We start from the raw sequence: 15,016 nt of genomic DNA on the forward strand, positions 1-15,016 counted from the left end.
AATCGTTCTGAAAAAAATATTGTTATCTATGGGGGTCAATTGCAATTATTTTTGGTCATTAGACATACCCCCGAAATCCCACCCCCTTTCGAGAAAAAAATTCGAGTAGATATTGAAATTTTTAGTCAAAATTAAAAAATTTCGAATCGTTCTGGAAAAAATATTGTTATCTATGGGGGTCAATTGCAATCACTTTTGGTCATTATACATACCCCTAAAATCCTACCCATTTTCAAGAAAAAAATTCAAGAAGTTGTGAAATTTTTGACTCTAAAATGAAAGATTAAAATTACTTTAGAAAATTTCAACAAAATGTTAGAAATTATAACAACGTAGCAGTAGTGTCAGGGCTTATGAGATTTCGAGAAATGAACCTTAACGTGTTTGTGACATTTTGTGCCCCAGTGGTGCTCAACGTTGATCGTAGATATTTGTACGATGCTTTCGATTGTAACAGTCCTTGTTATGCCTTCACCGACAAAATAAATGGCGACGAAGAGTATTAGAGTGGATAGGGAATGGAATGTTGAGACTTCCTGTTATTTCCTAGCGCTACACTTGCGGAGCATTCGCAGTGGCAACCGCGAATAATTTCGCCGCTATCGATATCGGGAATTATACTCGTAAAACCAAATGTTCGATCGACGTGTCACGGTTAATTGAAATTTATGAACTCAAAGCTTTACTAAATTTTTATTAACGTTAATCTTCGTCCAATAACGAATTCAATCAGATGATTTGCCAGTTAATAGTAAAATAGTGTCCTTTTTGAGAGATTTAAGCTTGGTAGTAATAATTATTTATGGTGAGGTAATTAACACACAGGTACATTTTAATTTCTAAAAATTAGTTTGGTTTTTTTTGGAATTTCTTTTCCCTGGCATCGAACTCACCTTTTTCAGTAGATTGATGATGATTTTCATTCAATGTAACACTTTTTGCAACCCCTGGCTTGTCTTCAAGACAAATATTATCCAAATTTATTTTTTTATATTTTATAATAGTACTTTTAAAGCATACAAGTGGCGATGTAAATGATGGAATACTAGTTGTTTATTTATTTTGTAGAAATCAGTGATTGCACTCTGCTTTTTAAGTCTATTTTATAGCTACAGTATGAATTAAACAACAGAAATATAAATTATTTTCATTTTTCATAATATAGAGGGCGTTGAGAACCACTGGTTTTAGTATGTTTAAGCAGTGGTACCGTATGTTGTGCGCTATGACATTGCAACATGGAGTAACAGGAAGAACAAGATAATTTGTCTGAGTATCACTAATGTGCCACCTGCTTTATTTGCCAGCAGAATGACGAATTTAACGGTCCACGACTTACTTAAACTAACATATTTATTGACTACATACTCTTTGGAGTATCAAATATTTTACAAGTTTAATAAAAAAAGGATTTTATAATATATTCTGAAGATGGACGTTCTGTATTAATTTTAACGATGATTTAAATCAACATGTTGCAAGAATTATATGCTGTATTTATTCTTTTTTATTTTGCAATGTGAAAATATATTTAGTCAAGAGTAAATATGTATAGAGGGTGTTCAGTTATCTCTGGGAAATATTTTAATGGAGGCAAAAATAAGATGAGAGATCAAGAATATCAATTTCTTGACTGAGGTTCGTTTAATTATCAAAAAATTAAATTAAAACATTTCAAATCGTTCTAGAAAAATTATTTTCGATTGCGGGGGGCAATTATAATCATTTTTTGTGAACACACATACCTTCGAAATCCTACGCACTTACGAGGAAAAAATTCTTTACCGAAAAAAACAATGTCTGACCATGAATGACGATTCCCCTGAAAATCGACAAAATTAAAAAATTTCAAATCGTTTTGGAAAAATTATTTTTGGTTGCAAGGGTTAATTGCAATCATTTTTGGTCATTAGACGTATGCCCAAAATCCCACTCATTTTCGAGAAAAAAATTCGAGAAGGTACTGAAATTTTTAGACGAAATTAAAACTTTTTGAATCGTATTAAAAAAAATATACTTAATTACAGGGGGCAATTACAATCATTATTGGTTATTATGCATACCCCCGCAATCCTACTCATTTTCGAGAAAAAAATTCAAGAAGGTTCTGAAATTTTTAGACGAAATTAAAAAATTTCGAATCATATTAAAAAAATTACAGTTAATTACAGGGGGCAATTACAATCATTTTTTGTTATTATGCATACCCCCGCAATCCTACTCATTTTCGAGAAAAAAATTCAAGAAGGTTCCGAAATATTTAGACGAAATTAAAAAATTTCGAATCATATTAAAAAAATTACAGTTAATTACAGGGGGCAATTACAATCATTTTTGGTCATTAGACATATCCCCGAAATCGTACCCATTTTCGAGAAAAAAATTCGAGAAGGTATTGAAATTTTTGGACGAAATTAAAATATTTCGAATCAAATTAAAAAAATTACAGTTAATTACAGGAGGCATTTACAATCATTTTTGGTTATTATGCATACCCCTGAAATCCTAACCATTTTCGAGAAAAAAATTCGAGAAGTTATTGAAATTTTTGGACGAAATTAAAAAATTTCGAATCAAATTAAAAAAATTATACTTAATTACAGGGGGCAATTACAATCATTTTTGGTTATTATGCATACCCCCGAAATCCTACCCATTTTCAAGAAAAAAATTCGAGAAGTTATTGAAATTTTTGGACGAAATTAAAAAATTTCGAATCGTATTAAAAAAAATATACTTAATTACAGGGGGCAATTACAATCATTTTAGGTCATTAGACATACCCCTGAAATCCTAACCATTTTCGAAAAAAAAATTCGAGAAGTTATTGAAATTTTTAGGTGAAATTAAAAAATTTCGAATCAAATTAAAAAAATTACACTTAATTACAGGGGGCAATTGCAATCATTTTTGGTTATTAGACATACCCCCGAAATCCTACTCATTTTCGAGAAAAAAATTCGAGAAGGTATTGAAATTTTTGGACGAAATTTAAGAATTTCGAATCAAATTAAAAAAATTACACTTAATTACAGAGTGCAATTACAATCATTTTTTATCATTAGACATACCCCCGAAATCCTACCCATTTTCGAGAAAAAAATTCTTTTCCAAAAATCTAATTCCAGGCCAGAAATTTGAAGCTAATCTTTAAAATGTCATAACTTCTAAACGGATTGAAGGATTTCAATTTTCAAAAATGCAAACAACGCGTACTTTAGTGTAGAATAATTCCACAAAATATGTCTGTTCGATTTGTATTGGTTTTACCTTAGAATTATTTAAAATATGGTAATGGAATTTCTTTGAAATCTGTTGAAGTCGTTGAGGTTTTCTCGTGAAAAGGATTTCTGAACGATTATACGATTCATAAATTGCATCTGGATTGATAAAGTCGTCGAGGAAGTGGACGAGTCTAATTCCAAGAAAGTCGAAAGCCGGCAGTTAAATCCGCGAGCGACGCTGCACCGAGACGAAAGTAAAAGTGAAGCGAGGCCAATTTACTTTTATCGTACGGCAGAGTCGGTCCATTACACTCGCAGCGGATAATATCCGCCTATAATCAGAGATCGATTTCATTCCGTTCGATCAGCTTCGATACGCAGTCACGATAATCGCCGGTTTCCCTTCGATTTTCTAGTAATTCCGAGCACAAATGGAATTCGCCTCGTTCTCTATTCAACATATTTTCAAACACCCACTATCTACACAGCCATAACTCCTACAATAATCAATATATTTCAATGAAACTTTTTCCTAAAGTAGAGCTCATAGGTACCTACGAAAAAGTATTACACAACTTTTCTGTAGGACGTCGAATAAAATTACTAAAAATCAGAAACGAACTTTTAAGGAAAATCAATATGGCGTAGGTGCCTTAATTTTTCGATGAAATTAAAAAATTTCAAATCGTTCTAAAAAAAATATATTTAATTATGGGGGTCAATTACAAGCATTTTTGGGCATTAGATATACCCCCGAAATCCTACGCATTTCCTAGAAAAAAATTCAAGAAGATGAGAAATTTTTCGAGAAAATTAAAAAATTTCAAATCATGCTACAAAAATTATATTTATTTGCGTGGGACAATTACAATCATTTTTGGTCATTAAACATACCCCCGAAATCCGACGCATTTTCGAGAAAAAAATTCCTCTAATTTCAGGCAAGAAATCATTTTCCGAATTTCCATGCATATCTTTAAACCACCATAACTCCTGAACAAATTGGACGATTTTAATGTTCGAAAAGCCAAACGCCGCGTATTTTGGTGTAGAATATGTAGAAATTCTAACATTAATGAAAGAGTTGTTCTTTGACCCCGTAAAATGAGAAAAACCCCCAAAAAATGGTCCAATTTTCAAACAGCCATAACTCCTATAATAGTGAATATATTTCAATGAAACTTTTTCCTAAAGTAGAGCTCATGGATACCTACAAAAAAGTATTACACAACTTTTCTGTAAGGCGTCACACAAAATTACTAAAAATCAAAAACTAGTTTTTAAGGAAAATCAATATGGCGTAGGTGCCTTAATTTTTCGATGAAATTAAAAAATTTCAAATCGTTCTAAAAAAAATATATTTAATTACGGGGGTCAATTACAAGCATTTTTGGTCATTAGACATACCCCCGAAATCCTACGCATTTCCTAGAAAAAAATTCAAGAAGATGAGAAATTTTTCGAGAAAATCAAAAAATTTCAAATCATGCTACAAAAATTATATTTATTTGCGTGGGACAATTACAATCATTTTTGGTCATTAAACATACCCCCGAAATCCGACGCATTTTCGAGAAAAAAATTCCTCTAATTTCAGGCAAGAAATCATTTTCCGAATTTCCATGCATATCTTTAAACCACCATAACTCCTGAACGAATTGGACGATTTTAATGTTCGAAAAGCCAAACGCCGCGTATTTTGGTGTAGAATATGTAGAAATTCTAACATTACTGAAAGAGTTGTTCTTTGACCCCGTAATTTTAGAAAAACCCCCCAAAAATGGTCCAATTTTCAAACAGCCATAACTCCTATAATAGTGAATATATTTCAATGAAACTTTTTCCTAAAGTAGAGCTCATGGGTACCTACGAAAAAGTATTACACAACTTTTCTGTAGGATGTCGAATAAAATTACTAAAAATCAAAAACTAGTTTTTAAGGAAAATCAATATGGCGTAGGTGCCTTAATTTTTCGATGAAATTAAAAAATTTCAAATCGTTCTAAAAAAAATATATTTAATTACGAGGGTCAATTGCAAGCATTTTTGGTCATTAGAAATACCCTCGAAATATTACCCATTTTCGAGAAAAAAATTCGAGTAGGTATTGAAATTTTTCGACAAAATTAAAAAATTTCAAATCGTTCTAAAAAAATTATTTTTGATTGGAGGGATCAATTACAATCATTTTTGGTCAATAGACATACCCCCGAAATCCCACGCATTTTCGAGAAAAAAATTCCTCTAATTTCAGGCAAGAAATCATTTTCCGAATTTCCATGCATATCTTTAAACCACCATAACTCCTGAACGAATTGGACGATTTTAATGTTCGAAAAGCCAAACGCCGCGTATTTTGGTGTAGAATATGTAGAAATTCTAACATTACTGAAAGAGTTGTTCTTTGACCCCGTAAAATGAGAAAAACCCCCAAGTCCCTGCAATCGAGTGAAATATACTTTGAGTCAAGATGGCGTCGTTTCTGGAGCAACCAAGGGTGGATAATCGAACGGTGTGGTTGAAAAATCTTTTGAATTGCTTTTCAGAAACGACGAGGTTCGCTTGTTAATTTGTGCATCGATCACGGGGGGCCACAGGTGAAAGTTTCATACGTTTGGCTGTCCAGTTTTTGCGAATTCGTCTTAGCTGGATGCCGAGGAAAGTTTAGAAAACGTCTGTCGTGGGAAATCACGGAGACGGTCGCGTATAGAAATCGCGATAGAATTCTGCCTGGTCGTCTGCATTCGCTGGGAGAAACAATCTTTGCCCAGATGCAATAACCTGACCTTTTCCATCGCCATTGCGTTCCTTTTAGAGGTCTATATGGCGCAACACTGAAGCTTATACCAACGCTTGAATTATACCTCCAAAAGGACAAACCTAAGTCGATCCACTTTTGAGGATGTTCACCTTTCGTTCTATTTTTTTAGATAAAAATTTCTGCCAAACGGGGTTTTAAACTCGCGAATTTTTCCCAGGAATGGCCCAAATGGTTCCCTGAAATTTCATGCGATTCTTTAAAACACCATAACTTCTGAACGGATTGGTCGATTTTAATGTTCAAACAGCCAAACGCCGCGTATTTTGGTGTAGAATATGTAGCAATTACAAAAATATTCGAAAAGTCGGTCTTCAACCCCGTAAACTGAAAGAAACCCCATAAAAATGGTAGAATTTTCAAACAGCCATAACTCCTATAATAGTGAATATATTTCAATGAAACTTTTTCCTGAGATAGAGCTCATGGGTACCTACAAAAAAGTATTAAACAATTTTTCTGTAGGACGTCAAATAAAATTACTAAAAATCAAAAACTAGTTTTTAAGGAAAATCAATATGGCGTAGGTGCCTTAATTTTTCGATGAAATTAAAAAATTTCAAATCGTTCTAAAAAAAATATATTTAATTACGAGGGTCAATTCCAAGCATTTTTGGTCATTAGAAATACCCTCGAAATATTACCCATTTTCGAGAAAAAAATTCGAGAAGGTGTGAAATTTTTCCACAAAATTAAAATTTTTCAAATCGTTCTAAAAAAATTATATTTAATTACGTGGGTCAATTACAAGTATTTTTGGTCATTAGACATACCCTCGAAATCCTAACCATTTTCGAGAAAAAAAATCGAGAAGGTGTGAAATTTTTCCACAAAATTAAAATTTTTCAAATCGTTTAAAAAAAATTATGTTTGATTAAAAGGGTCAATTACAATAATTTTTGGTGAATAGACATACCCTCGAAATCCTACCCAGTTTCGAGAAAAAAATTCAAAAAGATGTGAAATTTTTCGACAAAATTAGAAAATTTCGAATCGCTCCAAAAAAATTATATTTAATTACGGGGGTCAATTACAAGCATTTTTGGTCATTAGACATAGTCCCGAAATCCTACCCACTTTTGAGAAAAAAAAAAATGTAATTTGAGGCCAGAAATGGTACCCTGAAATTTCATGCGAATCTTTAAAAGGCCATAACTCCTGAACGGATTGGACGATTTTAATGTTCAAAAAGCCAAACGCCGCGTATTTTAGTGTAGAATATGTAGAAATTGCAAAAATATTCGAAAAGTTGATTCTTCAGTCTGTAAAATGAGAAAAACCCTATAAAAATGGTCCAATTTTCAAACGACCATAACTCCTACAATAGTGAATATATTTCATTGAAATTTTGGGGAGAAGTAGAGTTCATAGATAGCTACAAAAAAGTATTAAACAACTTTTCTGTAGGATGTTAAATAAAATTACTAAAAATCAGAAACCAATTTTTAAGGAAAATCGACAGGGAGTAGATGCTTAAATTTTTCGACAGAAAAAAAAAATTTTAGATCGTTCTGGAAAAATTATTTTCAGTTGCAGGGGTCAAGTACAATAATTTTTGGTTATTAGACATAGTCTCGAAATCCTACCCAGTGTCGAGAAAAAAATTCAAAAATATGTGAAATTTTTCGACAAAATTAAAATTTTTGAAATCGTTCTAAAAAAAATATATTTAATTACGAGGGTCAATTGCAAGCATTTTTGGTGGTTAGAGATACCCCCGAAATCCCGCGCATTTTCGAGAAAAAAAATAAAAATTCGCGAGTTTCTTCGGAATGTACGACACGCTAGTTAATTCCTCGTGAACACGGTTTCACTAATTTAGTCGCCCATGATACGGGCGTGAAGCAACGACCTGATTCATAAAAATGATGTATGCAAATCGATGGGGGGGGGGGGGCAGATAAGTCGCGGCAGCGTGGAACCAGGTGTTAATGCGACTCGACACGGAAGTGATAAAACATCCGTGAAAACGACTCGAATTTCTCATTATCTGTAGCGAAAAGCTGGCCAAACCGCGAAACACGCCGCCTCACGCAATTATGCACGCTTGCAAAATTTTAATTTACATAACGACCGGAATACGAAATAGGGGGGAGGGGTAATTACCACGTCCGAGACAAAAGAAGATCTTCGTGGCGTTGGGTAGGCATTTCGTCATCGTTCGTTCGCGAATTGGATCGACTTGAACCTCTGGGAACAGGTTTTAAGCCACTATTACTCCGGTAATATTATTCAAAAGGTCAAGTTTATCTAAATTAAAACAGAGTCGATAAGTTTGCGAATCTTCCTTACCGATAAGTTTGCGAATCTTCCTTACCGATAAGTTCAGAATCAGATCTTCCTTACCGATGAATCCAGAATCAGATCTTCTTTACCGATACATAAGATCAAGAGCCTTTGAACCGACGATTTTATTAATTATAAACACATCAGTGGGAATTTTCAAATTCGATTATTTCGAAAACCAGGCTGAAATAGAAATAATTTGTTTCTCTTATCCTTCCATAATCACCTCCCTTGGAAAATAATTGTTATGGAAGAAATCTGTTGCGGATCGTGGATGAATCTGAGGATTCCGGGTGCAGCTCGGTTCTCTTTGGTGGCGCATTTCTCTTGAGGCCGTTTTAGAAAGGCCAGAGAAACCTCTGGAAGGCCGCGTACAAAGACTTCGTCTCGCATTGCAATCGCTGACGTACCGTTTGACGAAGATTTTCCAGAGCTACCGGTGCACGTCGGTTTCGTTGGCCTCGCGTTTTTAGCATTTCAACTTCCTCGTCGGTTTCTTCTAACGAACGTTCACGATATCGTAACCATCGAATCCCTCATCGTTCTCCAAAAATTTAAACACTTAAAATACTAGGAGGATCATTGGCAAGAAAATTGAAAGGGTCGAGTTAGGTCTATAATCAGTTTTCTATGATTCGATAGCCCCAGAAGTGTGAATTGAAGAAATTACCGTGTCTTATGTCCCCGTCCACTGTCTTTCGTCCAATGAAATTGGTTTTCGAGCGATCTTTGAGGGTTTCAGCGAGCTGAACGCGATACCCAGAGTACGACGAACTCTAAACCACGCGGAATCAACGTTCCCGTGTGCATTCGTGTGTATACGGATCACGGTGATGCATAAGCGAATGCATGAGTGAAGCTAACGTCGAGAATACCGTAAGATGCGCCATGCACGTAACGCAACAAACGACGGCCAGCGAAAAAATCTTTAAATTTCAATCGAGCAACTCCATCTTGTCGATGAACTTGATTTCAGGACTTAAAATTCTTGCTAAAAGATATTAAAAACCTTTGCAAATACGGAACACTCGATTTCTCTGAATCTAGCAAAGTAAAATATCAATTATAAAATATTTTACTAACGATTTTGGCTTGTTATTGGGAATATTGATCAGTGATGAGGATTTGTGGCCCGAAAGTAATTTATTCGGGTTTTATAAAGCATACAGCGAAATTACAGAGCGTGGAGAGCTTCGTTTATGGGATTCCCAGCGTACAGCGCCATCGTGCGGCTACATGAGCGCCATCGCGCGGCCACATGAGCGCCATCGCGCGGCCACATGAGCGCCACAGGATTTGAGCCAAGGTACGATTTAACTATTACTATAATTAAAGTAAATAACTGCCTGTTCGTCAAAAATTAACGTTAAATTGAAGGCAGGGATTTAATTCTGAAAATCTCTTCCAAGCTTAACACAGATAACAGCAATTTGCAGGTCCCTGAACTCTTCGAAACGATTTATCTTGCAGTTGTGTGCAATAAATCGCCAGTTTAAAATTATTATTCGACTGAATAGTTGGTAATTTTCTCGATGCAGTAGATATTTCTATTTTTGCAACTGAATTGTCTCGTGTCGACGCCATTATGGACAGTTACCGCCAGTGTCGTTAAATTATTCCAACGTTGGTTTCGACCGTTATGAAAGAGTATTTTGCAAGTCATGCATCATCGATAAACGTACGAATAAAAGAACATTCGGACTGAGGTTCTACTAACGGTTTCTGCGACGAAATCCAGGCTCGATCGTTTATGGTTGCAACATTTTTAATAAGTGTCAATTGCACGGGATAATGATCGTTGTATTGTTCCGCGAGCCATCGATCACTGTTGGAAAATCAATTTGCCGTGACGTTTCACTTCGCACCTGTCGCTAGAAAGTATTAGAAACCACGGCGGCCATTACGTTGCTAGGAAAAAATGTCTCCCCTAATTAATTCGCACCTGACCATAACAATTTTATCGAATAATCTATTTGCAATGGACTGTGGTGCTCTGAATTCTATTTGAGATATTTAAAATGTGATTTTTAGTATTATATTTAATCGATTATTTGTATTTAATCTGTAGTTGGTGCTTAGAGCATCATGGCGGCCATTACGTTGCTAGAAAAGAATGTCTCCCCTAATTAATTTGCCCCTGACGAAGCCATGAATAATTTTATCGAATAATCTATTTGCAATGGACTGTGACTCTACTTGAGATATTTAAAATATGATTTTTTGTATTATATTTAATCAGTTATTTGTATTTAATCTTTACTTGGTGCTTAGAGCATCATGGCGGCCATTACGTTGCTATAAAAGAATGTCTCCCCTAATTAATTCGCACCTCACGAGGCCATGAATAATTTTATCGAATAATCTATTTGCAATGGACTGTGACTCTACTTGAGATATTTAAAATGTGATTTTTATTATTATGTTTAATCGATTATTTGTATTTAATCTTTACTTGGTGCTTGCAGCATCATGGCGGCCATTACGTTGCTATAAAAGAATGTCTCCCCTAATTAATTCGCACCTCACGAGACCACGAATATTTTAAAATATGATTTTTATTATGTTTGATCGGTTATTTGTATTTGATCTGTAGTTGGTGCTTGCAGTAGAAGTATAGTAATTGTTATAAGCAGTAGATCTTGAATAACTGCGAGAAATATGGGATTTATTGTTGGTTATAAAAGCATAATATTCGAGATCAGGTACTGTCGATGTTTGGAGTAATATTTGTGAGTATTACGGGTCCTTTGTGTTTTAACTGGAATTAATTACTCTGTTCATTGAAGTCATAACACATAGGAGAAAGCACGTATGTATGCATAAATTGCGCACGTCGAAATCGTAATTAATACGAGGAGGCTCATGCTAATAGATCGAAAGTTCGCGTAAAAGGAAAAGTGAAATGCGATGACGCTCGAGGGAAGACACGTTTAGATTAATTAATTTAATTGGTGACATTTGAATTTTTAAGGGTCTCTTCGTTTGAGGGAAACATACTTTGTGTTTCGTGAGTCTGATATAATTTTTGAAAAATTTTAATGGAGGATTCTAGAGGCCAAAATAAGACGAAGATCAAGAATAGTAATTTGATGATGGAGGCTTCGTTAAAAAGTTATTAATAATTAAATTCAATTTCAAATCGTTCTGGAAAAATTATTTTCGATTGCAAGGGTCTATTATAATCATTTTTGATCATCACAGATACCCTCGAAATCCTAATCATTTTCGAGAAAAAAATTCGAGAAGGGGTGAAATTTTTCGACAAAATTAGAAAATTTCGAATCATGCTAAAAAAATTATAATTAATTACGTGGGCCAATTACAAGCATTTTTGGTCATTAGACATACCCCCGAAATCCTACGTATTTTCGAGAAAAAAATTCGAGAAGGGGTGAAATTTTTCGACAAAATTAGAAAATTTCGAATCATGCTAAAAAAATTATAATTAATTACGTGGATCAATTACAAGCATTTTTGGTCATTAGACATACCCTCGAAATCCTAACCATTACCGAGAAAAAAATTCCTTACCGAAAATATAATTCCAGGTCAAAAATTCTTCCCATAAATTTCATGCAAATCTTTAAAACCCCATAACTTCTGAACGGACTGGGCGATTTTAATGTTCAAAACGCCAAACGCCGCGTATTTTAGTGTAGAATATATAGAAATACTAACATTAATGAAAAAGTTGTTCCTTGACCCCGTAATTTTAGAAAAACCCCCAAAAAATGGTCCAATTTTCAAACAGCCATAACTCCTATAATAGTGAATATATTTCAATGAAACTTTTCCCTAAAGTAGAGCTCATGGGTACCTACAAAGAAGTATTAAACAACTTTTCTGTAGAACATCAAGCGAAATTATTAAAAATAAAAAACAAATTTTTAAGGAAGATCGACAGGGGGTAGGTGCCTAAATTTTTCGGCAAAATTAAAATTTTTCAAATCGTTGTAAAAAAATTATATTTGATTACAAGGGTCAATTACAATAATTTTTGGTGAATAGACATACCCCCGAAATATTACCCATTTTCGAGAAAAAAATTCAAAAAGATGTGAAATTTTTCCACAAAATTAAAATTTTTCAAATCGTTCTAAAAAAATTATATTTAATTACGTGGGTCAATTACAAGTATTTTTGGTCATTAGACATACCCTCGAAATCCTAACCATTTTCGAGAAAAAAATTCGAGAAGGTGTGAAATTTTTCCACAAAATTAAAATTTTTCAAATCGTTCTAAAAAAATTATATTTAATTACGTGGGTCAATTACAAGCATTTTTGGTCATTAGACATACCCCCAAAATCCCACCCACTTTCTAGAAAAAAATTCGAGAAGGTGTGAAATTTTTCCACAAAATTAAAATTTTTCAAATCGTTCTAAAAAAATTCTATTTAATTAGGTGGGTAAATTACAAGCATTTTTGGTCATTAGACATACCCCCAAAATCCCACCCACTTCCTAGAAAAAAATTCAAGAATGTGTGAAATTTTTCCACAAAATTAAAAAATTTCAAATCATGCTAAAAAAAATATTGTTACCTGTAGGGGTCAATTGCAATCATTTTTGGTCATTACACATACCCCCGAAATCCTACCCCCTTTCCAGAAAAAAATTCATTACAGTTGAAACTTTAAACATTAATAACTTTTGAAGGAAGCCTCAATCACGAAATCGTTATTCTTAACTTTCGTCTCATTTTGGCCCCTAGAACCCGGCATTAAAATTTCCCCAGGATCGGTGGAACACTCTGCATACCTCTCTATCTGAAATCTGTCGGTCCACATTCGATTGCAGATAGCGAGGTAGTATTGTAATTCCCACGGTGCTCCGTGCAGCCAGCGCGTCAGCCGCGAAATTGCTGATCGGTCTTGAGCAATTTTCGAGGTGTTCCCGAGGCGAGGAAAGAATAGTCTGGTAATGAAATAGAGAGAGGAGAGAAGGTGGAGGCGATTCACCATAACAGCCATAACTCCTATAATAGTGAATATATTTCAATGAAACTTTTCCCTAAAGTAGAGCTCATGGGTACCTACAAAGAAGTATTAAACAACTTTTCTGTAGAACATCAAGCGAAATTATTAAAAATAAAAAACAAATTTTTAAGGAAGATCGACAGGGGGTAGGTGCCTAAATTTTTCGGCAAAATTAAAATTTTTCAAATCGTTCTAAAAAAATTATATTTAATTAGGTGGGTAAATTACAAGCATTTTTGGTCATTAGACATACCCCCAAAATCCCACCCCCTTCCTAGAAAAAAATTCAAGAAGTTGTGAAATTTTACCACAAAATTAAAATTTTTCAAATCGTTCTAAAAAAAATATTGTTATCTGTGGGGGTTGATTACAATCATTTTTGGTTATTACACATACCCCCGAAATCCTACCCCCTTTCGAGAAAAAAATTCATTACAGTTAAAACTTTAAACATTAATAACTTTTCAAGGAAGCCTCAATCACAAAATCGTTATTCTTAATTTTCGTTTCATTTTGGCCCTTAGAACCCGGCATTAAAATTTCCCCAGGATCGGTCGAACACTCTGCATACCTCTCTATCTGAAATCTGTCGATCCACATTCGATTGCAGATAGCGAGGCAGTATTGTAATTCCCACGGTGCTCCGTGCAGCCAGCGCGTCAGCCGCGAAATTGCTGATCGGTCTTGAGCAATTTTCGAGGTGTTCCCGAGGCGAGGAAAGAATAGTCTGGTAATGAAATAGAGAGAGGTGAGAAGGTGGAGGCGATTCACCATAACAGCCATAACTCCTATAATAGTGAATATATTTCAATGAAACTTTTCCCTAAAGTACAGCTCATGGGTACCTACAAAGAAGTATTAAACAACTTTTCTGTAGAACATCAAGCGAAATTATTAAAAATAAAAAACAAATTTTTAAGGAAGATCGACAGGGGGTAGGTGCCTAAATTTTTCCACAAAATTAAAATTTTTCAAATCGTTCTAAAAAAAATATTGTTATGTGTGGGGGTTGATTACAATTATTTTTGGTGAATAGACATACCCCCGAAATCCTAACCATTTTCGAGAAAAAAAATCGAGAAGGTGTGAAATTTTTCCACAAAATTAAAATTTTTCAAATCGTTTTAAAAAAATTATATTTGATTAAAAGGGTCAATTACAATAATTTTTGGTGAATAGACATACCCCCGAAATATTACCCACTTTCGAGAAAAAAATTCATTACAGTTGAAACTTTAAACATTAATAACTTTTCAAGGAAGCCTCAATCACGAAATCGTTATTCTTAATTTTCGTTTCATTTTGGCCTCTAGAACCCGGCATTAAAATTTCCCCAGGATCGGTCGAACACTCTGCATACCTCTCTATCTGAAATCTGTCGGTCCACATTCGATTGCAGATAGCGAGGCAGTATTGTAATTCCCACGGTGCTCCGTGCAGCCAGCGCGTCAGCCGCGAAATTGCTGATCGGTCTTGAGCAATTTTCGAGGTGTTCCCGAGGCGAGGAAAGAATAGTCTGGTAATGAAATAGAGAGAGGAGAGAAGGTGGAGGCGATTCACCATAACAGCCATAACTCCTATAATAGTGAATATATTTCAATGAAACTTTTCCCTAAAGTAGAGCTCATGGGTACCTACAAAGAAGTATTAAACAACTTTTCTGTAGAACATCAAGCGAAATTATTAAAAATAAAAAACAAATTTTTAAG

The 15,016-nt window shown here is 34.3% G+C and overlaps 2 protein-coding genes across 4 annotated transcripts in view; one reads left to right on the forward strand and one right to left on the reverse strand.

Annotated features, from left to right (window-relative positions):
* LOC143348962 (uncharacterized) overlaps positions 1-15,016 on the reverse strand; it is a 438,943-nt gene that overhangs the window by 257,749 nt on the left and 166,178 nt on the right. The window lies entirely within an intron of this gene.
* The window catches only part of LOC143348954 (cytosolic endo-beta-N-acetylglucosaminidase-like), a 56,400-nt gene that overhangs the window by 17,839 nt on the left and 23,545 nt on the right, over positions 1-15,016 (forward strand). Inside the window, exon 8 of one of the 3 annotated variants that reach the window (XM_076779736.1) lies at positions 9,491-9,634. The exons of 1 other annotated variant lie outside the window; for it this stretch is intronic. In XM_076779736.1, coding sequence (XP_076635851.1) covers positions 9,491-9,612 — 122 coding nt within the window. In that variant the 3' untranslated portion in view covers positions 9,613-9,634. The remainder of the gene's footprint in view (positions 1-9,490; positions 9,635-15,016) is intronic. One more of the 3 variants, XM_076779737.1, reaches the window with a different exon arrangement.

The sequence above is a fragment of the Colletes latitarsis genome, chromosome 12 (assembly GCF_051014445.1).
Source record: "Colletes latitarsis isolate SP2378_abdomen chromosome 12, iyColLati1, whole genome shotgun sequence".
In the NCBI taxonomy this organism is placed as follows: domain Eukaryota; kingdom Metazoa; phylum Arthropoda; class Insecta; order Hymenoptera; family Colletidae; genus Colletes; species Colletes latitarsis.